The following is a 26529-nucleotide window of genomic DNA, read 5'->3' on the forward strand; positions in this document are numbered from 1 at the left end:
TTGGTAACCTGTGTTCCTTTTGAGAAACTAATATTTTTCTCTGAGGTTCTTACTTTCAGCTCTTAATGGCACTATGAACGACACAGCAGTCAGTGGTGGAACTAAACATCACCTGGAGCAGCCAGTTTTGACCCTCTTTACCTCCATTAATTGGAATTTAGCTTTCCTACTCTCTCTTTCCTTTCCGCATTTTTGTGATGCTCAAACCCAAAGAATACCCTAATCAGGGTACAAATCAGCTTGTACTTTTTAAAAGATATGATTTTATTTTGAAACAATTTCAGACTTCCAGAAGAGTTGAGAGAACAGCACAAAGAACTCCCATATATCTTTCACCCAGAGACCCCATTTAAATTCTGATGGTCTCTGTTAATAGCTTTGTTCCTTCCGGCAGAAGCTCTAATCTGGGTCATGTCTCTCTAGTCTCCTTCAGTCTGGAACAGACATCAGTCTTTCCTCAACTTTCACGTTTTTAACGTTTCTGAAGACTTACAAGGAAGTCATTTTGTACAAAGTTACTTAATTTAGGTTTTGCCTCTGGTTGGGATCTGACTCCAAATGACTTGTGAGTGCCAAATATGTGTATCTTTTCCTAACTCCAAGGTCAGCATTATCAGTTGGTTGGTACTTGAAACTGGCCATGGTGGGATTACTTACCATGGAAATCAGGAAACACTACAAACAAGGACTGTAGAGCTGGTTGTTTAACATTTAGCAGCATAATACTGAGTTAGTAGTGTGATGTTTCTTCATGATTAAACCCAAGTTATGCATTTTTGGCAGGAATATCAGAGAAGTGATACTTAGTTCTTATTGCATCCTATCAGATGGAAAACAAAGTAAATTTGTTCCTTTACTGCTGATATTGACGTTAATCACTTAATATAATATCTACCAGATTTCTCCATTGTATATTTACTTTTCCCTTTATAATCAACAAATCTCCTGTGTGGAGACACATGAAGGTTATAAAAATAACTTCTTTCATCCCACCTTCACCTTCTAGTTTTAGCATCTATTTGATGATTATTACCTGAATTATGGTGGTTGCCAAATGGTGATTTTTCTTTCTCTGTCATTTCTTCTGCATTTATTAGTTGACATTCTGCTTTAAGGATAAGCTTTCCCTTATTTATTCCTAGATTTTCATTTTACTCAATTGGTTAATGTCATTATTCATTTTGATGATCAGATTGGCCTAAATTTGGCCAGTGGAGCCCCTTTGAGCAGTTTGTCTTTTTGATATTTCCCTATCATTCCTTGATCACTTTCTACTTTCTAGAACAACAAAATGTTTTAGGTTCAGCTTGTACTTCCTCTGTCTCAGCCCTGGAGTCATCCATTTCTTCGAGGAGGGTGGTATATAGAAAGCCAGATCTGAGTTCTAAAAGTGCTCATTGCTGTTGTGGTGTTCAAACTCCCAGACCTTCTTAGTGGGTAGAGCTGGAAAGTGTGTGTGTGTGTGTGTGTGTGTGTATCCCTCTACTTTTATTTCTATATTTAGAGGTATTATAAACCATGACTTTGCAATGATAGCTCCAATTCAAATATGGTACCTCAAAGTTCATCTTTTCTTTATATTCACATGTTCCTTCTCTGTCACTGAAAAATCTGATTCCCATTGTCCTCAGTATACTTATTTATTCAGTTAGTCTCCATTTGTAGCCCATTCCCAAAACCCCATTGGGCTACACCTGACACCTTGCCCCAGAATTGTCCTTGAATGGGGTGCTGTTATTGGCTGCCACCGGTCTGCCCTGCTGCCCCACTGCAGCACTTCTCAAGCAAGAGCCCTTACTACCAGCCACTGCCAAGCTGCCTCAGTTTGTATTTTGAGCTACTTTGTAAACTCTGAGGGTGGTACTTATATTTGCTATTTTCTTTGTCCTTTCAGCTTGGTTTGCAACTTCTCTGCGTTTAGTTTGTGAGAAACATCAGAAAGCTGCTATAGCTTAGTAACTTACTGTTGATGTCTCCTGAGGGTGTTCCATGTACTTTGAGGAGATAGTGGGGAAAGAAACAACCCAGAGAAGATTGGAAGTAGAGATAAAGAAGAGAGGAAGGGAGATAGCAGAAAGGTATGTGGAATGGGTTACTGCTAGTACTTCATCCTCCCCTCCACCAAGAGTACATTCCCCTCAGAAAAATCCCAGAGGCAGCAGTTACTACTGATTCAAAGCCCTTTTCACTAGGCCTTTATCTTTTTGCCCTTTAGGGTTCTGGTTCACTCTGCAGGTTTTCAGCTATTTTTTCTACTTTGACTATAGGCCTCCAGGCCTGTGTTTTCTAATTTTTTTTTTCAATGTTTATTTATTTTTTGGGGGACAGAGAGAGACAGAGCATGAACGGGGGAGGGGCAGAGAGAGAGGGAGACACAGAATCGGAAACAGGCTCCAGGTTCTGAGCCATCAGCCCAGAGCCCGACGCGGGGCTCGAACTCACGGACCGCGAGATCGTGACCTGCAGGCCTGTGTTTTCAACTGCCTAGTGATCTTTCTAAGGATGTTCCTAGGCCCTTGAGGGCCAGCATTTCCATCTTCTAAGATAAATTTCTCCTCTTGCATATCCTGTCTGATTAAGTTCTACCAATTTTCCAGTCTTCTTTCATCCCATTCATCTCCTTTTCCCCCTGTTTTTCCACCCCAGTGTAATTTCTAAGAACCTTCATAGATCCCTTTCCAGCACACTGGTCTAGCTTTTCAATTCTCACATTTTTGAGATATCAAGACTGTATTTCCCTAGGTCTTTTTCTATATCCACATGTTGCGCAGTGTTTAAGGGAGAGATGTGAAGGGAACAATTAATAACATGATTTTATCACTTTATTCCTGAGGCAGAGAGGGTCACACATTTTTCTCTGCGTCTTTTGTCTTCTGTTTTCCCTTTCTCCTCCCTACTTTAATCCATTTTCCTCCTTCCCTCTGTAACTCTTAAGTGATCTTTGTTCGATGGTTCATTCCCTTGGTCTCTCCATCTCTTAGGGTCATATAGAAAGAAAAGGGTCAGGAGATTGGGCTTCTGAGTCTTGCAACTCTATGCAGATGTGTTCTGAATGACTAGAAGGCATCAGACATCTGCGAAGCTTATGGGAAGTGTGGTCTGTACCATTTAGTAACCTTGCAGGAGAAGATCAGGAAGAAGAGAGGCCTGTTTGTATAAAACAAAAGCTTTTTAGGCTTTGATGAGTGTGTTAAGAAATCCTATCAGGCAATTTCCCCAAGAGGAGGCACTTGGAGGTAGTGTGGAGAATATAGTTACCTTCATAGTCAGAAGGTCTGTATTCTAGTGCTGGCTTTGCCTCTAACTAGTTCTGTCACCTTATATAAGTTACTTAGATTACTTAGATCTCTTTATATCTCTGATCCATTGTTTCCAAAATGAGTATTTAGAATAGGTGAGTTCTAAGGTCCTACAAAGTTCTAAAAGATTCCAATATGACTGAGTTAACTATAGTTTTAAAGATATGTTTTTTGTGTGCATTTTTAAAAACTTTTGTTTTAAAAAGTTTTGAGAAATTTAAAAAATTTTTGTTTTTTGGCCTTTAAAAAAGCAATATAATTTTTTTCCTGCAAATCTGATACTCTGCAGAAAATTCAAGGGGATTTATTTAAATAAAGTTAAATGCAATTGCTTTTTAATAATACAGGCTTAATAATTTAGGCTTAATCTGCATTGAGCACATTTTAATTTTGTGTGGGACTTCCACTATATTTCTGCTATTTCTTTTGGATAGCTATTCTTTCACCCTCTGTAGTCTCTGAGAGTTTCTGAAAAAGACTCCTCAAGCATTGGCCTGTTAATCAAAAAGTCTTGTTTATTATTTTACATGTTGTATTTTATGTATTGAAAATAATTAAATTCCTATAAGTGAAGAATTTCAGTGGTAGCCTTTTAGGTAATTAATGGCTACATGATGCTAATATTTTTTCCAGAGTATTTCTAGTGGGTGAAAGAGGTTACTTCTTTATTTTCTTTGCGTTGTTCACGTCTACTTCTTCCATTATTTATATTTCTTTCTAATTTTTTTAAATGTTTATTTACTTTTGAGAGAGAGAGAGAGAGAAAGAGAGCAGAGGGAGGGGCAGAGAGAGAGAGGGAGACACAGAATCTGAAACAGGCTCCAGGCTCTGAGCTGTCAGCACAGAGACCGATGCGGGGCTCTAACTTGTGAACTGCAAGATCATGACCTGAGCCGAAGTCAGATGCTTAACTGACTGAGCCACCCAGGCGCCCAGAAACTTGTATTATAAAGTTTTCCCTTTCTTCACATATTTTTATGCTACAAAAGGTCATACGGCTCCTTTGTGTACTACAATGAATTTATCAGAGATATTTATTTATATACTAATAGTAAAGTATTGGGGTAAGCAAAAGTATTAAAACCAAGATAAACCACCAGTCACAATTTAATAATTATAGAAACAGTTTTTTTGTTTTTTGTTTTTAAGTTTATTTTTTGAGAGAGAGCACATGCACTCGCAAGTTGGGGAGGGGCAGAGAGAAGGAGAGAGAGAATCCCAAGCAGTCTCTGTGCTGTCGGTGCAAAGCCCAACTTGGGGCTCGATCTCACAACCCTGAGATCATGACCCGAGCTGAAATCAAGAGTCGACACTTAACTAACTGAACCACCCAAGGACCCTTAGCAACAGTTTTTAAATAAAACTTTAAATATATTATTAACTGTAATAAAAAGGGCAAAATTTTGATCATAGATTTTTCACAAAGACCAAGTGATTTTAATCAAGAATCATTTGATAAGTTAGGGCATGTCTCTTAGAATTGATATTTGTTAAGACCTCAAAACCAATCAAGTAAGCTAAATTAGGACATTGATTGACAATTATTGACTTACTTTTTATGATAGGTATTCTATTTCTAAATTATTTATTGTAAAAAATAAGATAGCCATTAAAATTCTGAAAAATAACTACCAGATTTAATTTTTAACAGGGCATAATTTCTATCAGTAACCCATGAAAATAAGCTAGGTCTACATAACATGCTTCTGCAATTTCTTCTTTTTAGATCAAAGAAAGCGAAGAATTCAATTGATAAATCAACTGAGACTGACAATGGCTATGTATCCCTTGAAGGGAAAAAAACTGTTAAAAGCAGTGAGGAGGGAATACAAAGCCATGAACCTCAGTGTGAAACTGTTGGACCAGAAGAGACAACGTGGCACACAGGAACACTGAGGAACATTTCCAGCAAAGTAAGTGTGATTTTTAAAATTGTTTGTTTGTGTGATCTTTTATCAGCTGATGGAAAGTGACTTAGACATTGGAATCACCTTTGAAGTATGTATTTTTTCCAGAATTTATTCTGTAGCCTTTACAAATCACACTGATAAAGCTGAAAATAAAGTTACTTGATTAAATTTGATTGCTAGTGTAACTTGGTACCTTCTGAATTGATTGATGGCTCCAATTTTTCCAAAATGTTAAAGCACTTGGGGTTGCCTCGGTGGCTCAGTCGGTTGGGCATCTGACTTCAGCTCAGGTCATGATCTCACAGTCTGTGAGTTCGAGCCCCGCGTTGGGCTCTGTGCTGACAGCTCAGAGCCTGGAGCCTGTTTCAGATTCTGTGTCTCCCTCTCTCTCTGCCCCTCCCCTGCTCATGTTCTGTCTCTGTCTCAAAAATAAATTAAAAAACATGAAAAAAAATTTTAAATGTTAAAGCACTTTATAATTTATAACTGATGTTTGTTAAACCTACCTTCTCTTTCTTCATTTCTCTGTGTGTGTGAGAATTTGTTTTGAATGGAACATTTAAATTATTTTAGAAACTGAACTAGGAATGCGGCTTTCCATCCATGTTCTCCATAAGAAAATATTACCTGTTTTTCATTTCATTACCTTTGGTGTCAGCACATTTGTTCTGTTTTGTTTTGTTTTGTTTTGTTTTGTTTTGTTTTGTTTTTAATTTGAAAAAAAATTCTTATTGATGACATTTGTTAAGGATAGCAATTGTTTGTTTACTTTTCCAAAATAATAAAGAAATCCAGCATTTACTGTAACAAAGCCTATTGTAATATTATATCTCTTTGTTTCTTTCAGTTTTTTTTGTTAAGTAATTTTTTCTTTAAAAAACTGTTACAATAAAACAGTATGGCCAAATTAAAAGATGCTTGCTTCTGTTACATATAGAATGTGAGCATGAACATTTATGTTGGTTCTTTGGGTTTTGAGTGAAATATGTGTTACCACTTGACAATACATGTATTTTCAGTACCAGTAGCATACAATAAATACCATGGGGTGCAGTGAAATAGAGTCCCTTACTCTGATTTTAGATTTTGGAAGCATCTAGCTCTTTAATACTGTGAGCTTCACATCACTATCATCATTCACCAGATAAGTTTTTAGTCCTGCCGCTTTCAAACACATTTTTAGCTATGTATTACCTACTAAAGTTATATGAGTTTATTGAGAAAATCAAAACTAAAGCTCTGGAGTCTCCCAGTTTCAGAATTTCCAAACTCTGGATGTCTCTTACAAATTGGTATGGACATAACGTTGTCTGTCTGATATGCACATACATACAACTGCCATTCACTTCCCCCTGCCTCATAAGCCATTATTAAACCAGGTCAGGCTTATAACTGACCGCATTTTGGGTTTGTAGAAATAGTATAATAAGTTCATCTCGGTTTTCTCAGTTCCTTTTAAAAAAATGGTCTCTGTTCTTCTTTTATCCTATTTTATATTTCTTAATTTTCGAATCTATTTCTCATCCTTTTGTGAGCAGAAATTTTATAGGACAGTATTTGACAAATAGCTGTTGAATTACTCTTAAAATTGAAATGACAGTATAGTCACTAACTTAAGACATTTTTAAAGAAAATCAGGTAATACTAATCAATCACTTTGAGGTTTTTGAAGACATATGTGTATGTATGTATAATTTAAACTCTTACAGTTTTAAAGTAACAAATTCAGTCATAAACTACCAATAAGTCTCTTCCTGTACTCTCAACTTAGGATACTCAAAGGACAATAACAAATGTTTCTGATGAAGTCTCCAGTGAAGAAGGCCCTGAAACAGGATATCCGTTACGCCGTCATGTGGACAGGACTTCTGAGAGCATTCTTCGAAACAGAAAATCACACCATTATAAGAAACATTACCCTAATGAGGTATATACTTTGTCCTTATGTATATGTATACATACTTACTTATATGTTACTAATTTACAGCTTCTTTCAACAATTGAATAAAATTACTGAAATAAATATATCCCATCAGTATGAATACCTTGTTATATGACCTGGGTTTATAGAGTAGCAGTTTTGGATTTGTGTATTCCACACATGATAGATAGCTACACATTTGTTCTCATTTTGTGCATTTTCTCCAAAGACTCTCATACATTCAGTTCATTGTTTGCTTTTAAAGACAACCATCCTAGAGAGAGAATCTGTGAACGCCTGTGTTTGTCTTTTTCACAGTACGAAAGGCTTTATAGCTTCTTGATTATAGTAGAGTTATCATTCCAAATGACTTTCATGTTACTATTACTAGTTATTGAGTTTCCTATAGTATAAAATTCAATTATTTTTTCTTCTTTGATTCTTTCTTTATTAATATTTGGTTTTCTCTAAACCCTTTTCCAACTTTTTCACATCTCTTGAAACTATTTAAATAGAAAAAGAATTTCATTCAATTGTATTTTGTTTTTATTCTAAGGACAGAAAACTTCATTACCTGACTTCAAGGCAGATGTCACTTGTGTCACTTTTTGATATACATTGCCTTCTCCTCTTTTTAGACTATATTAGAATTTTTCCTGGATGATTTAGGGCTATACTTTTGAAAAATAATATATTATGCTTGCTGTGAGTGTGAATACCTTGATTGTTTTAAGCTTAGAAGAGTTACTTGTTTGTACATTCTTCTCTGTGGTTGTAGCTCTGTTTAATCTTGCTGGTGACTGTGGCTATGTTTCTTCTCTCAGTGGCTGCCATTAGGCAGACACTAATGCCAGTGTGTCTGCTCACCTGGATCACCTGTTCACCTGGATCATCTGATATACTTGTGAAATTCAGTCTCGCTAATTTCTCAGTGTTACACTAGGTATCGTTAGAAGTCAGTTGGTACTAGAACGGATTTCAGGACCTCTTACAGAAAGAGGTCTCCACTCTCTAAGAGAATAAATTATTTGGCTTTGGAGGTACTGTTTTCACCCCATAATCTTTGCTCTTCTTGATTTGCAGCTATATTTTGAACTATTGAGATTCTTGAAGGGCAGAACAATATTCTACTGATCTTAACTTTTAAATAAATACGTTGCTTAAAATCTTCCAGGTTTCAGGTTAAATAAGGCTGATAAATAGCAAATCGGCATTGATTGTTTTCAATCTTTGTTTAATGATGTAAAAGATTACCTAAAAATAAAATCTTGTCTTCAGATTCTTTATCTGTAAAGTGAGGAGCTTTAGACTAGAACATATTTTAAAAACTGCATTTCAGGGGCACTGGGATGGCTCAGTCGGTTGAGCATCTGACTTTGGCTCAGGTCATGATCTTGCAGTTCATGAATTTGAGCTCAGCATTGGACTCTGCTGTTAGCATGGAGCCAGCTTCAGATCCTCTGTCTCCCTCTCTCTTTGCCCCTCTTCCGCTTGGGCTCTGTCTCTCTGTCTCTCTCTCTCTCTCTCTCTCTCAAAATTAAATAAACACTTAAAAAAAATCTCTTTAAAAACTACATTTCGGTTCGAGAAAATTTTGACTCTCAAATCAACCTCACAGGGTATTTTAAAAAAGCAAAACAAGGGCGCCTGGGTGGCTCAGTTGGTTAAGCATCTGATTTTGGCTCAGGTCATGATCTCATGGCTTGTGAGTTTGAGCCCTGCATCTGGCTCTGTGCTGACAGCTCAGAGCCTGGAGCCTGCTTTGGATTCTGTGTCTCCTGCTCTCTCTGCACCTCCCCCATTTGCACTCTTTTTCTCTCTCTCTCTCTCTTAAAAACAAACAAACATTAAAAAAAAAAAAAACAGCAAAACGAAACCTCCTTTGAATAAGTAAAATTGAGACAGATAGCCATAGTGTTGTAATATTGTTTTACTTCTTTATGTATTATTATTCTGTTCTTTTCAAATTACTGGTGATATTTTTTCTTTCAGGGTGAGGCACAAAGGAATCATTTTGGGAAGCACTTTGTGCTTGGGTGGAACTGGTGGTCTTCACTATAAAATGAGTGGTTAGGGATACAGCCATTTTTATAAGGCTCTCGAATGTCAATATCTATAGATACACTTTTTAGGGGATTTTAGTTTTCAGGAAGAATCATCCAATCTTTGGTGGTATAGGGTGGTAGATATATTAGGCTGCCGTAATGTTTGGCATCAAGGAGATTGGGAATGAGGTGGTCTTGTCATTCAGTATGTAGACTTTCACTTAACTTCTTTCCTCCCACCCCTCAACTCTCCCACCCCCACTCCTGCCCCAGTTTCTTGCCTTTTTCTACTATCCACTATGTATATCTGGTTGTCTTCTTCTAGTCTCCTGTTGGGAAGATGGTGGTAGAGTTACTTGATTATCTGGCATAGGGAATGTCCTGTGGAATTGATACCTTCTTTTAGGCATTTGCCCAGTTGCCTGCCCCATCCTGCTTTGTTTAACTCTACAAATACCTTTCAGTTTTTATTCCCTATTGAAAATTAGGTTTCAGTTTTGATGGCAGTCATAATAAAGAAACTGTGGGCTTGGACTCAGAATATTTAAGTGACTTTGGAAAAGTTATTTAACTTCTCTGAGTCTCAGTTTCTGCATTTGTACAGTGGAGAGAGACAAGCCTCATTGGATTGTTAGGATTAAATAAGATTTGCACAATTGCCTGGCACAAAGCATTTATAATAAATATTTTTTCTCCCCTTAATTTGATTATATGCTCAGTTTTAGCTAAATGTCTAAAATGATTTAAAATGAGCAGAGCAAACCAAATTAAATGAGCTATTAACTTGAGCTGTTTTCTTCAATTCAGAAATTTCTAATTTTTAGCCCTTATTCAGCAATTTGTAGCGGAATCCAAAGTGGCCATTAATCACCTAAATATTGCAGGCAAAATTCTGTTGGCATGTAATCAGTTATAGACCATAATTTTTAGATTTTACATTTGTAAAGTAGCCCACTTATTAATCAGTATTTGGCAAAATGCATCTGTAAAGAATTAGAGATATTTTCTTATCCCTAAAATCACCCATTAGTTTCAGTTAAATAATCATCAGGGTTTTAATCCTGTTACTCATTTCTGTATCTGATTAGCAAATCTACATCAGAAATTAATGATAGATAATTAGCTAGTTTTATCACAAAATTTAAACTAGCCATTACTGGTTTCCTAATGCATTCTGTGCCTTGCTAGCTAACGAAAACAGTTGTAATGAAAACTGCTTATGCTTCAAGTATTCTGGTTGGCATTAGTGAATCATATATTTTTGGAGTGCTTTTTATAAGACAAAGCAGACTGATTTTTACCTTTTTTCTTTCTGTATTTTTTTATTTTGATTTCTTTACTTACTTTCCTGCTCAACTCTTTCAAAACACTTTTACTTCTCTTTTGAACATATAATTCTCCCACAAATCCGTAATCAGCACACTAAATGTGTTTTCATGGTGCTCCATTCTAATATCAGTAAATTAATTATCAATAACCTGTCTCATTCATTCAAGATATTTTGTTAACTTGTGGTGAGGGTGGCAAAAAAATGGTTTTTGTCTTTCATTGACTTACAGTGTAATTGAGAGTTATGACTTATTTGAGAATATGAAGTACATGAACATTTAATAACAGACAATATTATAGATGCTGAATAGGAATGTAAAATTTATTGTCATGAAAATAAATAATAATACCTCACTTCAGGGACAAAGGGATCACTCTAAATAGAAGGCTCCAGGGGCGACTGGGTGGCTCAGTCGGTTAAGCGTCCAACTTCGGCTTAGGTCATGATCACACAGTTCGTGGGTTCGAGCCCCGCATCAGGCTCTGTGCTGACAGCTCAGAGCCTGGAGCCTGTTTCATATTCTGTGTCTCCCTCCCTCTCTCTCTCTCTGACCCACCCCTGTTCATGCTCTGTCTCTCTCTGTCTCAAAAATCAATAAACATTAAAAAAAAAAAATTAAAAAAAAAATAGAAGGCTCCAGAACTAACATATGTGGAGGCCCTGCTTTGTACCTGGTTTTTCTTAAAAGCTACAGTGCTCATTTAATTTTCAGTGTCTCTTTAATTAAGATAGGTGGTTTTATTCCCCCTTGGTAGAAGACTAAACTAAGGGTCAGAAACAAGGTAAGCCACCTAGAAAGGGATACAGATGGCATTTTCCAGACGCTTGGTTGAGTAGGTTGTAAAGGAGAGTAGGATACAAGGTAGGAACATAATTAGAGACTAGAGTGGCAAAGAGCAAACAGGTTTAGGGGCTGGGGAGTAGCCCCTTGTCACTGGAGGAGAGGTTGTGGTAGGGGACAAGTGGAGAACCAAAGTCCAAAGAATAGCACATTTGAAGACAGTCATGCTGGTGAAGGAATTTGAACTTTATCCAGGAGAGCAGTATGAAGTCACAGAAGGACTTTGGTCAGAGGAATGGAAAAAAGCTGCACTTTTGGAAGATTAATCTGGAAAATGGGGAAGGCCTTTCGGATAGGGGTCAGTTAGGAGCCTCTTTATAGCAAACAAAGTGTAGATGATAAAAGCTGGTGATAGCATGAGAAGGAGAAAGAGATACACATAAAACATTTTAAAGGTTAAATTGACAGTCTTAGTGACGACATAGGATAGCTAAAAATAAATGTGAAAATTTCAGCATACTTGGCTGTAAGGATTACCATTCTTTATTCAGTAAAAGTTATTTTGAATTATTTTTTAAGCTTATTTATTTTGAGAGAGAGAGATATGAGCAGGAGAGGGGCAGAGAGAGAGGAAGAGAAAAAATCCCAAGCAGGCTTCGCGCTGTCAGTGCAGAGCCCAATGTGGGGCTCCATCTCACAAACCATAAGGTCATGACTGGAGACAAAACCAAGAGTCAGATGCTTAACCAACTGAGCTACTCAGGCACTCCGTTTTCAATTATTAAATCAAACTTTTACTCAGAATATTTATTTTGTACAATAACAACTCCTAGGAAAAGAAGTAAACTGATTAGAAATTATGTAACTTCTACCTTTTAGGTTTCACTTTTGTACCATAGATGACCTCAAAAACATGAGTTGGTAGTTATCTTCCTGGTATAGATTATTTACCAGTTTTACATCAGTTTCTTGAACTTCTGTTTGAAAAACAAAAACAGTAGGTACATGAGATCCACTGCTAAAAAAAAAAAAAATGAGAGTAAGAAGATACTCTTAATACTCAAAATACGTTAAAGACATCAGTTAAAGTTGGTTAATATTCATTGACCATGCAGTTCATATGAACTTAGGCTGGTCTTTGCTTGCCTGAATTCTGAACTTTGTATAAAAATTTAAGAGAAAACAAGCACAACCTTTGCATGCAAAATAACACTTGAGCTGAGATGTGAAATCAAATAGATTTTGATAATAAGAAAATTCTGTTACTCCTTAAACACTAATATATATCTTTAATGTTTTGCTCTCTATTTCACTGTCATTTGACAGTGTACTTGTCATTGCAGCAAAAAGTAGCAAAGTATGGTTCTGATAGAATCCTTTGATTTGGAAAGGGTACATAAATTGTATTAATGTCAAAGAATATCTTGATTTCAGGATGCCCCTAAATCGGGTACTAGTTGCAGCTCTCGCTGTTCAAGTTCCAGACAGGATTCTGAGAGTACAAGGCCAGAATCTGAAACAGAAGATGTATTATGGGAAGACTTGTTACACTGTGCAGAGTGCCGGTCATCTTGTACCAGTGAGACAGATATGGAAAATCCTCAAATTAATCCAAGTGTGAAAAAAGAATATAGAGACGACCCTTTTCATCAGGTTAGTTTACAGCATTGGGTTATTTGGGGCTCTCAGTCCAGCTTTTTGAATGTATGTACAAATTTTGTAGAGGTAAAGAAAAAGCTTACATTCAATTAAAGTAATATTCCTGTGATTTTTTTTTTTTTTTCCTTTTATGTGAGCTGTAGTCTGGCTTCATTGGAACATAGAATCTCAGTATTTATATTATGGTTGTGTCTCTGACGTTGCTACTGAGAGGTTGTTGGTAAATGGAGTTTTGTAAGTCAAATTGTGTTTTAGATGCATTAGTCCTTTTCTCCCTCAGCATACTTCATGGTCAGACCAGCACTCATGGCCTTAACTCCACCTATAAGGTTGTAATTCACAAATCTATATCTCAATACCAGATTTATATCTCCCAAGAGCCCATATAATGAGAATCACATATGTAATTTTAAATTTCAGGTAGCCTCATTTAAAATGTTTAAAAAGGTGAAATTAATTTTAATTTTACTTAGCTCAGTATATTCAAAATATTTTCACTTCAACTTACAACCAATGTGAAAAATACTAATGAAATACTTTGCTTTTTTATACTAAGTCTTCAAAATCTATTGTAAGCCCTGATAGGCACAACTTATTTAGACTAGCCACTTCAAGTACTGAATAGCCACATGTGAATAGGGTACCATATTGGACAGCACACCTCTATAGCATATCTTCTTTTGAATGTTCCACCAGTATCTCAAATTTAACCAAACACCCCATCTTCCTTATAAATCTGTTTTTCTTCTGGGACTCAAAATCTTAGTGAGTGACATCTCCATCCATCCACTCACCAGTCCAGAAACACGGTGGTTATTTAAAATTTTCACTCTTCCTCTTCTTTCTCTTATTTAACTTTTCATCAAATCCTAAAAATAAAACCAACAACTAAACTCTTAGAAAATTAGAGGTAGAAGGGAACTTCCTTAATCCACTAAAAGGTAGCTATCAAAGAGCTATAGCTTCTAAAAAACCTATAATGATGAGATTTTAGAAGTGTTTCTATTAAAGGCAGAAACACTCAGAGACGTCCATTATCACTGCTTTTTCTATCAAAATTCCACCAGTTATGTTTGTTTGTCTGTCTGGTTGAACTTAGACTGATTTAAAGTCCACATTGAAGAGCAAAATGTCAAGAATAACTGAAGCAGTTTGAAGAACAACAGGGAGACTTTCCCTACCAGATATAAAAACTTACTTAGAAAGTACATATAGTAATAAAGATAGTATGCTATGGGCGTCTGCTATAGACTGAATGTTTATGCCCTCCCCACCCACTCACCAGTTCCTTTGGTGAAACCTAAAGCCCAAGGTGATGGTATTTGGAGATAGGGCCTTTAGGAGGTGATTAGGTTATATGGGTGGAGCCCTCATGAATATGTAGAGTGCACTATGAAAGAGACCCCAGAGAGCTCCCTTGCCCCTTCTACCATTATGAGGTTACAGCAAAAAGAGGGCAGTCTCTGAGCCAGGAAGTGGGATCTCGTCACACACCAAAACTGCCAGCACCTTGATCTTGGACTTCGAGCCTCCAGAATTGTGAGAAATAGACTTCTGTTGTTTCTAAGCCATAGAAATTCTGTGGTATTTTCTTATATCAGCCCAAGCAGACCAAGGCAGTGTATAAACAAACAGACCAATGGGACAGAATAAAAAACCCTAAAGTAGTGCATGTTACATGGATCTCTAATATATGACGTAAGTGGCATTACAACCATTGGGAGAAGAATGAACTCTTCAGTATATAGTTATAGATCAAATGATTATTCATATACAAAAATATATTCCAGATAGTTCCTAAATGTGAAGAAACAAAACCTTAAAATGTTACAAGAAAATATAGGAGAAAAAATCTCTTGTTACTTTTGGTAAGAGAAGAATTTTTTAAAGAAGAACACAAGAAACACATTCAAATATCAAAATGAGGCAATCAATAATTCAAATATCCTAAAATTTAAAACTTTGGGCTACAAATTAAGCCATAAACATTGTTAAAAGATGGAGAAATAGAATTGAGGGAATGTTTTGACCCCACCCCACCCCCCAAGATGTGAGATATTTGAGCACCTGTGTACATAGGGGAAACCCAGGAGGGAAGGACTGAAGAGATACAGGAGAAGAAGTTGTTGAATGAGATTTCTTAGGATTCTAGAGGGGAACCATAATTAGGAAGTTTTGCCTTTGATAGGAAGGGGAACACATCTTCTGCTGAAATAGGAGGAGTAAGTGCACAGAGAAAAATTAGTAAGATGATGAAAGGATTATTGCCTAATGTAGTGCAGGAGGCCAGGAGGTCTGTTAACAACAAGTGAGATGATAGAATTGGTGGTGACGGCTCATAGTTATCATTTGTGAAAAGTGAAGAGAGTTTGTTTGTGCATGTATTCAAGCCAATGAACACATTAAGAGTCACACTGCCATATTGTGAGGGCCCAGATGGAATCTGAAACCATGAATTTGTGATTGCTCAATCCACACAGTTGTGTGATAGTCTCTGAAATACAGTTATGGTAATCAATAAAGCAAACATTTAAAAAACATTCACTACATGCCAGGCACTGTGCATAGTAATCTAGAAGCATTATGTCATATAATTTTCACAACCTACAACAGTGTAGTGTATCTTTTATATATGGTTATATATTATTTCATAGATGAGAAAATTGAGGCTCAGAATTAAATAACACACCCAAAGTCACGCAATGTAGGTGCTCAGTAAATAGTTGTTATTCAAGGAACAGGAGACCATGAAATAATGGAAATGCTAAGAGTCCAAACAATGTTAGATATCAGAGAAGAAAATGAAACCAAGAAGGGGATAGACTGAAGGATAGGTGTGTTCAGAAGTGTTTTAGAATTGAAGGTTTGTGAGACCTGGTAAGATGAGAAGTCGAGCAATTCAGTGTGTTGACAAGGCCCAGACTATGGCCATGGGAGTAGCTGAAGGTCCTTGGAATTTAAGAAGCAAAAAATAAGAAACAATCCATGAGAATAGGTTGTTGGATGAGTCACCTGGATATTCATCTAAGTCACTGGGCAGAGAGCTGGAATTGAAGTTTAGGAAAATGCCTGTGAGCTATTTTCCCAGTGACACCATCAGAGGCATAGAAACAGGGACTGTGTGTTCTTTTGCTCATAGTTGTATCACACAGTGCTTGGTACTTAGTAGGTGTTTAACAAAAATTGAGTAAATGAATGAAAGGAAATACAGTTTTTTCAAAGCATTCCAAATTGTTTTTAAAGAATGCTGTACAGAATTAGTTGGCCCTAAATCTATCCCCTACTCTGCTCCTTTTGGTACGATTTTTAATGTTCTACTCTGCATATTAATTACAGTATCACAGACTTACATTGGTTTTGCTTGCAGATTAAAGACTTGATTTTACACACATTTCTTATTCTCAGGCTTCTAAAAAATGAGCTCATATCTTCAGTTTTAATAGTAGCCATGTAATGGAAATTAGCTCCCTTTAATGAAAAGCTACCAGTTTTTTCTTATTAGACTAAGATCTGTATTGGGTTTGGAGGACCGTTTTCTGCCCACCATAAAAACTGAAAAAGGGGCGCCTGGGTGGCGCAGTCGGTTAAGCGTCCGACTTCAGCCAGGTCACGATCTCGCGGTCCGGGAGTTCGAGCCCCGCGTCAGGCTCTGGGCTGATGGCTCAGAGCCTGGAGCCTGTTTCCGATTCTGTGTCTCCTCTCTCTCTGCCCCTCCCCCTTCATGCTCTGTCTCTCTCTGTCTTAAAAAAAATAAATAAGCGTTGGAAAAAAAATTAAAATAAAACAAACAAAACAAAACTGAAAAATACCTCCTTACGAAGAAACAATGAGCATCTGAATCTGTGTGTTCTAGGCAGGATGTCACCAAATCTGTAGTTTTGTTTTATTGTTTGTTTTATTTTCTTTGGAAATAGTAACTGAAACATTTCTACAGCAGAAAACTTCTCTCCCCCAGTCGTGGCTGAGTATATAATAAAGTATGAGGCCATATTCAAGTGAAATTCATTTTGCAGTAAGTGAAGCCAGATTTTAATGGGTACAGTTCCCACAGGTAGAAACTGCAGTAAAGCGGTTGTCATGGTGAATTTACTTGAAATAAAACATGGTACCAATTAAATGTTAATGTTTTCAGGCAGTTTTGAATGAACATGAAACAAAGCAGTTGAGATTTTGAATGAGGATCCAGATTTTAGTCTGAAAATATACCAAGAAGAACCTATATGATAAAATTATGAAATGGAATTACTCAGTTTTCCTTGAGCCTTTCTGAAAAAGCATTTCATGTAATGCTGCTCTTCATACACTGTAGACAGCACATGTTGCAACAAGACTGTGGTTTCAGAATATATTTCACACACACAGATACAGGGTTGGGTTGGGTTTTTCTTTTTTTTTTTTTTTTTTTCCCAGTTAACTCTTTTTAAATTCACCAGTTTCTAGTTGCTCTCTTTCTCCTACTTGTTGGCTTTCTAGAAATAGGAAGATGATATCAAATGCTAAGTAAAGTAACTGCAAAGGTGACTGGGCAAAATGAATACTTTTGGAGGGTGAACTTCTTGAATTCCTATTTCTGTCGTTGATATGCCTTGCTTCATGTAATTGGGAAGGCTTTAATTCACTGTTAACAGACTGAGAGTTAAAAAGATTAGAAGCCTGTAAATCAGTGGTTGAAATCTTGTCTCTCCAGGCTTTACACTCTGCATTCAGTTTCTAGCTCTTCTTCCTAGCCTTTGAGCCCATGTTGTTTCATAATGATTAAATTTCCGTGGAAAGCAAATAACTTTTATCCTAGTTAGAATATTTTGTGGAATTAAGTGGATAGTTAATAACTAGTGTCTTAACAGTTTTGAAGGCTCTCCAATAGTGAAATATATGCTATGATGGTTAGTGTATATTAAAATACCGAATACCATATCTTGGAAAAGATAAATTTTTAGAGAAAACTTTTTCGTAGTCAAGTAAACTAAATGTAAAAGAACTTTGCTAATAATATGGCTAGTGGCATTACGGTTTGCCTGTAATTATTCATCAATTTTTATTCTGCTTATAGTAAACCTGGTATATATAGCTTTACATGCAGAAAATTAATGTTCGATTCAGAATGATAATAACTTCCCATATCTGTTTTCTTACGTATTATGAATGACTATTTTATATCTTTAATCAAAAAAAATCAATGCAATTTTATTCTCCCTACAGGAAAATAATTCCTTAAGTTTTCAAAAAACTTACCATATTTTAATCACATTTCTGTCCTTCAGAGAATAACTATAACTATAGTAGATTCTTCTACTCATTGTTAGAAGTTATTTTAATGAAATATGTTATAAAAATAAGTTAATAATACTGTAATGTAAATTCATCCCATTTTGGGTCTAATCTTTTAATGTTTTAACTTCTCATGAATATCTGATAAGGTAAAGATTAGTGTTGAATTTTGTTGCTGTCTTTAATCCCCAACCATCCTATTTTGAAGTTTATTTATTTATTTATTTATTTACTTATTATTTAAAGATTTTATTTAAAAATTTTTTTAATGTTTTATCTGTTTTTGAGAGAGAGGAAGACAGAGTGTGAGTGGGGAGAGGCAGAGAGAGACGGAGACATAGAATCTGAAGCAGGCTCCAGGCTTCAAGCTGTCAGTGCAGAGCCCAACACGGGACTCAAACCAACGAACCATGAGATCATGACCTGAGCCGAAGTCAGACACTTAACCGACTAAGCCACCCAGGCGCCCCTAAAGATTTTATTTTTAAGTAATCTCTACAGCTAATGTGGGCTCATACTCACAACCGCAATATCAAGAGGCACATCTTGACTGAGCCAGCCAGGCACCCCAAAGTTTATTATTTTAATTATCTAAAACAAACAAAAAAAAACAAACTTAAGCATCTGATGCTTTGTATTAAGGCTTTCAATTTTTCTTTTTTTTTTTTTTGCCTTTTTCTATTTCTTGAAACATTGAGAGTACTTTTAGTATCATGGTGCTTCCATTTGCAATATATACTCAAAGGAACAAAAAAAGTTAATCCTTTGGGGAAATGCTAGATTAAAATACAGAAAAGTAACTAAATTAAATAATGAGGGTAAGGGCATGAGGAAGAGTCTCTTCCAGGATGAGATTATATCACTGTTTAGTCTTTCAGAGAGGTTTAAATCTTAGCTGTCATGTGCTTTGTATTGAACGACCGTAAGTTGGAGAGTCAATAATATGAACAATTGATATCCATTTTTGTTTTTGAACAAAAAAAAAACTACTATATTATAGCTATGTAACAATTGACAACAAGGGCTTTTGCTGACACATTTAGAGGATTTTTGAATAGTATTCTTGCCTAACACCTATTAGAGGCGTTCTTAATGTACACATTTTTATAACTGTATTTTTTTATGCCATCTGTTCAATGTATATGCTATCATTAATGTTAAGATAGAATTTTAGTGTCTTTGAATTGGTGTATGTAAACAGGTATACCCATGTTTCACATATATATGTTCTGTTTTATAAATATGATAATGCATTCACAATTTGTTTTTTAGTGTATTTTATATAGATCACACACGTTTTTTATTTATGAAATGTGATAAATGTATTCAGCCAGTTTCTGTTTATTTTTTATAGAGTCTTTGCCCTGGCTCCAAATTCCCACCCGGGATTAAGAAAATAAGTGCTATATGTGGGAAGGCAATGACTGCACAGAAAGCAGACATGTCTGTGCTTGAAATCAGTGGAATGATAAGAACAGAGTGAGTGCTTAAATATTATTCTTTTAGTTCAGAATAAGACAGCATTATTAATATAATATATATTACTAGGATGTTATATTTACAACTCTCTCATTTCTTCAACATGAAAAAAAGTATTTGTATTTGGTCCTGTTTGTGATTTATACAGTGATTTGTCACCAAACCACCCATGCTTTAGTTTTTCATTCTTTCTGACCAAGAACAGATGATGCAATTTAAAATTTCTTCTTTTATGTTATTCTTTCTTTTGCTTCCATGGATCAAATTGTGCATAGACATACACAAGTGTTGATGAAGGCTATTATTTTCCTGTGTCCTCCGCTCCTGCTTCATTTATTATTTAAAAAAAATCAAATAGAATATTTATATTGATACTTGCTTGCCCACCTTAAATAATAGAAGTAAATGCAGCTAGAGGTAACAGGTCTTGAGTATTTCAGGAGGTAGAGTACAAATACTATGGGTTTTATATTTCAGTTATGAAATGTGTCTTTTTATGAAATCATTACTACTTTTAAATTTTATCTGATTCCTCTTGGCAACTAGCATGATTTAACTTGGACTTTTTTTTAAATTTTTTAAAATGTTTATTTATTTTTTGAGAGACAGAGAGACAGTGTGAGCGAGGAGGGGCAGAGAGAGGAAACACAGAATCTGAAGCAGGCTTCAGGCTCTGAACTGTCAGCACAGAGCCAGACTCCGGGCTCAAACTCAAGAGCGTGAGATCATGACCTGAGCCGAAGTCAGAAGCTTAATCGACTGAGCCACCCAGGCACCCCAATTTTATTTACACTTCTAAATTTCCATGCATTGTTCATTATGTAAGAACTATTATGCATACTTTATGGAGGACAGAAATTAAAGTAACTGCTCTAGAAATTGATTTCCATCCTATGACATACTCCTAAGGAATCTCTGGAGATGTGGATGTAGTTGGTGCTCCATACCTTAGCTGTCTGTGAACTAGCAGGTTGTTTCCAGAATGTATAATATGATGATAGAAAGTTAGCTAGATCCCTCCCAGTCCTACCAGTCTTATACTTCCCATTATTTCATTTCCAGTTTCCTTTTTCATAATTCTCCCTTTTTCCCCTTTTTTATTTAATTTTCCCCCCTCTAACAAATTTTCTTTTAAAATGGTTTTAAAGTATTAAGGAGATATCCATTTGTATACTGAGCTCTTTGAAGGAAAACACAGATTGCAAATTTATCAAATAAGTGTAATTCTAGATTTTTCTTTTTATGTACTGAGCTTAAGTGGATATAGATCTCATTCTTTTTAATATGGAAGTATTTGTGAATATTTCTAACTTTTGAAATAGTGAGATCTATAGAATTTTTTCCCCAGACCTAGGTAAGACCAAATAGTTCATCCTTTTGCATCTACTTAGTGAATTAGAAATCTGATAATGAACTGTTTTTAAAAACTGAACATATAATGACTTACAATCTACCTGTAATATGCTCTCAAACTTTGAGTCAATTTAAATTTCATTATTCGTGTATTAAAACTCATATATTTTAACAAAATGATTTTATACCACTATAAATAAAATAATGCCTAATAGGAATTCATTTTACTGTAGATAAAATTTATGTATGGTTGGGTTTCTTTCTGTCTCTCTCTCTCTCTCTCTCTCTCTCTCAATATAGGTGAACAGCCATATACCAGGAATAGGATACCAGATTTTTGGAAATGCAATCTCTCTAATCCTGGGTTTAACTCCATTTTTTTTCCGACTCTCCCAAGCTACAGACTTGGAACAACTCACAGCACACTCTGCTTCAGAACTTTATGTGATTGCATTTGGTTCTAATGAAGATGTCATAGTTCTTTCTATGGTTATAATAAGTTTCGTGGTTCGTGTGTCTCTTGTGTGGATTTTCTTTTTTTTGCTCTGTGTAGCAGAAAGAACTTACAAACAGGTGAGTATAATATAGAATTTTGAATAGAGAATATTTTATCCTTTTCATAATAGATAATTCCTGAAGTATTTTAGTATTTCATTAAATCATTTGACCCGCTAATTATTTTCCTGTTTTGTTTTTGTAGTACTTAAGCAAATACAATCCTATAACAAGCCATATTTTGTTGATTTTTGTTTTTCTGTGGTAATCTACTTGAAAATTAATCCTTATCCTAATCTGTTTTTAGCGATTACTTTTTGCAAAACTGTTTGGACATTTAACATCTGCAAGGAGGGCTCGAAAATCTGAGGTTCCTCATTTCCGGTTGAAGAAAGTACAGAATATAAAAATGTGGCTCTCTCTCCGGTCCTATCTTAAGGTAGAATGGTAGTGATAACAGTACTCTTAACATGCTGCCTTCCTCTCAGAGTTTCTCTTTTTTCAATATGGGTGTATGTCTAAATGTGTAGTCACCTGTGTACGCAACATGCTGCTGCGTGGTCATACTTAGTGTTCTTTTCAATCCATATTCAGAAATTGAAAATAAATGTTTAACTGGTTCTTTAGATAAAACCCCTGAGGTCTAAAAGGCTTACATACATTTTTATGTAGATCATTCAAGATCAGATTGTCATAGATTTATATTTTATTTTTTTTAATTTTTAATTTTTTTATTTTAATTTTTAATTTTTTTTTAATCGAAGCATAGTTGACACACAGTGTTACATTAGTTTCAGGTGTACAACATAGTCATTCACCTCTGTGTCCTATGCTATGCTATGTTTACCACTGCGTGTAGCTACCGTCTGTCACCTTACAGCACTAATACAATACCATTGATTATATTCCCTAACCTGTGCCTTTTATTCCTGCGACTTACTCATTCCATAACTGGAAGCCTGTACCTCCTACTCCACTTTGCCCATTTTGCCTATCCGCTCACCCCCTTCCCTCTGGCAATCATCAGTTTGTTCTTTGTATTTATAGGTCTGATTCTGCTTTTTGTTTGTTTATTCATAGGTTTTGTTTTTTAGATTTGACAATAATCTTTTTTTCATAAATCTCACCAACTTCTACTCATTCAGAAGCTTAAAGATTTTATTCATACCTAGAATGGTTATCAGAAGCCAGCAGAGGGAGCCCACTGCTTAAAAAAGAATTTAAAAAACTAATCAGTGAGTATCCTCACTGAAGTGGCCTATTACTATTTAAAAATATTAGCTTGCAGTTCTAAGCCATTCTCTTCATGCTGTTCTTTTCCCTTAATCTTTTAAAATAACTTTCCTAATTATGGCAGTAAGATATAAAAACTCAGGAGGGAAATGGGGAACTTCTGAATTAAGTTTAGGAAAGCACTTCTTCTGAGGATTATTTCTTTGCTACATTAAGATGCAGTGATTTTCATTATGCATGGAGTAATCAGGCCTTAAATAAAGCTGGCCAAAAGATCAGAAACCCTCTGATATACCTAGATCTTTAATGCTTTTCATTTTGAAGTAACAATGAAAGAAGTGGAAAAAAGTTTGCACTATTTGTCTACCCTTCTATTTAAAAAATTCATTGTTCATAGATTTAATTTGTTAGTCTCCATGGGGAAATGCTAAAAATTGGCATGGATTATTTTTACTCACTGTGACTTTTCTGTTATGTGGAGGGATGAATATGATCTTTGTTACGTGGCTTAGTGAGAAGCCATCTGTAATTCGTCCTCATTATCAATCTGTTATATAGTAGATGTTGTATTCTTTTGTACATTGTTTGTTTCATTCAATAAACATGTATTTAACGCTAACCACTTAACATCCACTACTGATGACATGCAAGGCCTTACCTTTCGGAGCTTAAAATTTAGCGAGGAAAATCTGTAGCCCCAGACCTAGGAATTATCCTTGGTATTTATTACTTCCCTCTCTTGCATTTCCAACATCCAACTCATCACCATTTTCCACCCTTTCTACTTCCAAAATATATCTTGGATCCATTTACTTCTTTGTTTCCATGTCTGCAACCTGAATGAAACCTTCAATCATCTGCTTTGGGCTACTGTAGATGCCTGTTAACTGTCCTCCCTGCATTCAGGTTTCCTCCTTCCAATACATTCCTCAGTCTGCCACCAGAGGTCTTTTTAAAATGTAGATTTCATTATATGATTCTTTAAAAAATTTTTTTCAATGTTTTTTATTTTTGAGACAGAGAGAGACAGAGCATGAGCAGGGGAGCGGCAGAGAGAGAGTGAGACACAGAATCTGAATCAGGCTCCAGGCTCTGAGCTGTCAGCACAGAGCTCAACGGGGGGCTTGAACTCACAGACTGTGAGATCATGACCTGAGCCGAAGTCGGATGCTTAACCGACTGAGCCACCCAGGTGCCCCTCATTATGTGATTCTTAAAACTTTCTGAGGGTTCTCCATTGCTCTTAAAGGACAAAATCTGAACAGGGCTTATCAATGCCCTTCGTGACCTAGCTCCTGAGGATATCCTGTCTCCCTTGTCTCATTTTGAAACACTTTCCTCTCTGCATTCCAGCCATACCAGACTGCTTCAGTTCTTTGAATGCAATATTATTTTTACTGTTTTGTGCTCTTGCACTTGTCCTTCCTTCTGCCAGGAACACTGCCATGTGCCATCATACCTGAGCACCCTATTCTGGTATAAATATCACAGTATCAGGAAGATCTTCCCAGGTTATCTTCCTAACTTGCCTGTAAGAGTTAGGAGTGTGGGCCTGGGAAAGATCTCCTTAAGGAAGTGATACTTAAACCAAATTCTCTACCAGTTTTCTCCGAGCATCCTTTACCTTTCCTTTATAGCACTTATTACAACTGATCACATATATCTGTGGCTGTAAGCTTGATGTCTGACTTCCTGCTACTTCCTGTGAAGGTAGGGACTGTGTGTGTTTTGTTCTCTGCTGTATTTTCAGTGCCCAGCACAGTGCCTCATTCTGAGAAGGTGCTCAAGAAATATCTGTTGAATAAATGATTAGTGTTTGACAAAATATTTGGAATGAAAGGAAATGAAAAACGTGGAAGTTATGCTAAGAATTCTATGCTATGTATTCACCATGTTTACTGTATTGCAAATCCTCAGGAAATAGTAACACTTTGTAATTAAAATTCATCCAACAAATTAGGTATATTTTCAACATTGTAAGCTATGATCAACCTGCAGGGATGGATCAACACTTTAATTGAAAGCATGGAATTAGCTGCTAATTAGTAAATATATTTAAAAGCATTTTTCCTCTTTTTCCCCAGCGAGGTCCTCAGCGATCAGTCGATGTTATAGTTTCATCTGCTTTCTTGTTGACTATATCAGTTGTATTTATCTGTTGTGCCCAGGTGAGTTGACTTGTTCTGTGTAGAAAGTAGATAATCATATCTATAATTATTGGGCTCCAGAAAGCTTTCTAATAATAAACAACCACAGTAGTAATATTATAAGGAAGCCTAGTTATACAAGTTTTGAAATTGACCTTTTGCAGTTTTTTTTCAGTAGAATAAATAAAGGGGTCTTATTCATCTCTGTGTCATGAGCAGTGGCTAGCATAGTCTCAGATGTCTGTTGATTGAATATATAGTAATTACTTTTTCTCAGTCACTTACCTGGTTATCTTTATTTCCCAAACAAACTTATTAGTGGCTAGAATTGCAAAATTGTTTCAGACTGTTTTTCACAAATCTCTGCTTTATTCACACGTAGTATTCTTTCATTTTATATCTGAATCGTCACGGTGACATGACTGCCTCAGGCTCTGAGAAAGAACTCTCATTGTCCAAGACTAGTCAGGAAGCACAGAAGTATCTCAGGATATTCTGCATTATAAAATTAAACTTCCATTTCAAGTACTGTGACATACTAGATTACCTGAAGATTCTTCTGCTTTAAAATACTGTTGGTCCAGAGGGTGGGTGGAAACTTAGCTGTTTAATATTCATATATAAGCTCTTCTATGTACATATTACATGCATATCTGAGTTTATAAGACAGTAAGGGGCCAAAAATGAAGATAAAGCTAAAAAACAGAGCAGTTAAGTATATGTGTTAATGCTGTGAGAGCGCTAGGATGAGGAGGTGAGGTACACTGTCAATCTTTGTATCCTAGAGACTTGAGATTTAGGCCCACAAGAGGACAGAAGATGAGGCCTCAGCCTGCATACACCCTTATACATGCTCCCCCCCGTAAACCAGACCCCTTACAGGACTACGGTCTCCATGAAAAGGTAGAATAAGAAAAACAGCCTGTCCACCAGCCCAGGAGGATAATAAGAAAGCTCATCTAACTCTGCCTGGACTCTGACTAGAATGGGGGGATAAGTCTCTGCCCTAAGAATATGTAACTGTAGGTCTGTCCTTATTAGAGGTTCAGGGTTTAAAATGTGCATTACAGATCTTGTCCTGTAATCTCCGTGTCAAGAAGTTAATATAAGAAGCGGTCCTAGGATATTTGGCAGAAGCAAAACCAAGATTGGTTCTTGGGGAATGTGACTTCAGCCTAGGCCTCAGGATGTCCACAGATGAAGAAGCCTCTTGAGGTTTCAAAACACTGAAGAAACCATCCATATTGAGCCAGTCAGTGAACCACAAGCAGGAGATTAGCTGCCTCAGATGATAAACTGATCAGATAAGAACTATAAGATAAAGACACAGATAACACTATGAAAAAAGAACAGATTTGAAAAGAACTGACAGCACTTCAGAGAAATGAAAAATTCAGTTATTGACATTAACAACACAATAAAAAATAGCAGATTGAAGACAGCTAAAAATAGTGAATGGGAGATGGAAGAAGTTACCCAAAATATAGGACAGAGATAAAGAGATGGAAATATGAAAAAGGAGATTGAAACATGGGAGAGAGCCAACATATATCCATAGGAATTCCAGATGGAAGGAGAAGGAGAGCAGTATTTGGAGAGATAATGGCTA

The 26529-nt window shown here is 36.0% G+C and overlaps 1 protein-coding gene across 1 annotated transcript in view; it reads left to right on the top strand.

Annotated features, from left to right (window-relative positions):
• The window catches only part of PHTF2 (putative homeodomain transcription factor 2), a 128361-nt gene that overhangs the window by 92974 nt on the left and 8858 nt on the right, over positions 1 to 26529 (top strand). The window contains 8 exon segments of the mRNA XM_032592385.1: positions 5026 to 5212; positions 6981 to 7136; positions 12721 to 12939; positions 19568 to 19696; positions 21346 to 21618; positions 21848 to 21979; positions 23830 to 23832; positions 24858 to 24941. Coding sequence (XP_032448276.1) covers positions 5026 to 5212; positions 6981 to 7136; positions 12721 to 12939; positions 19568 to 19696; positions 21346 to 21618; positions 21848 to 21979; positions 23830 to 23832; positions 24858 to 24941 — 1183 coding nt within the window.

This window comes from Lynx canadensis, chromosome A2 (assembly GCF_007474595.2).
Source record: "Lynx canadensis isolate LIC74 chromosome A2, mLynCan4.pri.v2, whole genome shotgun sequence".
NCBI lineage: Eukaryota > Metazoa > Chordata > Mammalia > Carnivora > Felidae > Lynx > Lynx canadensis.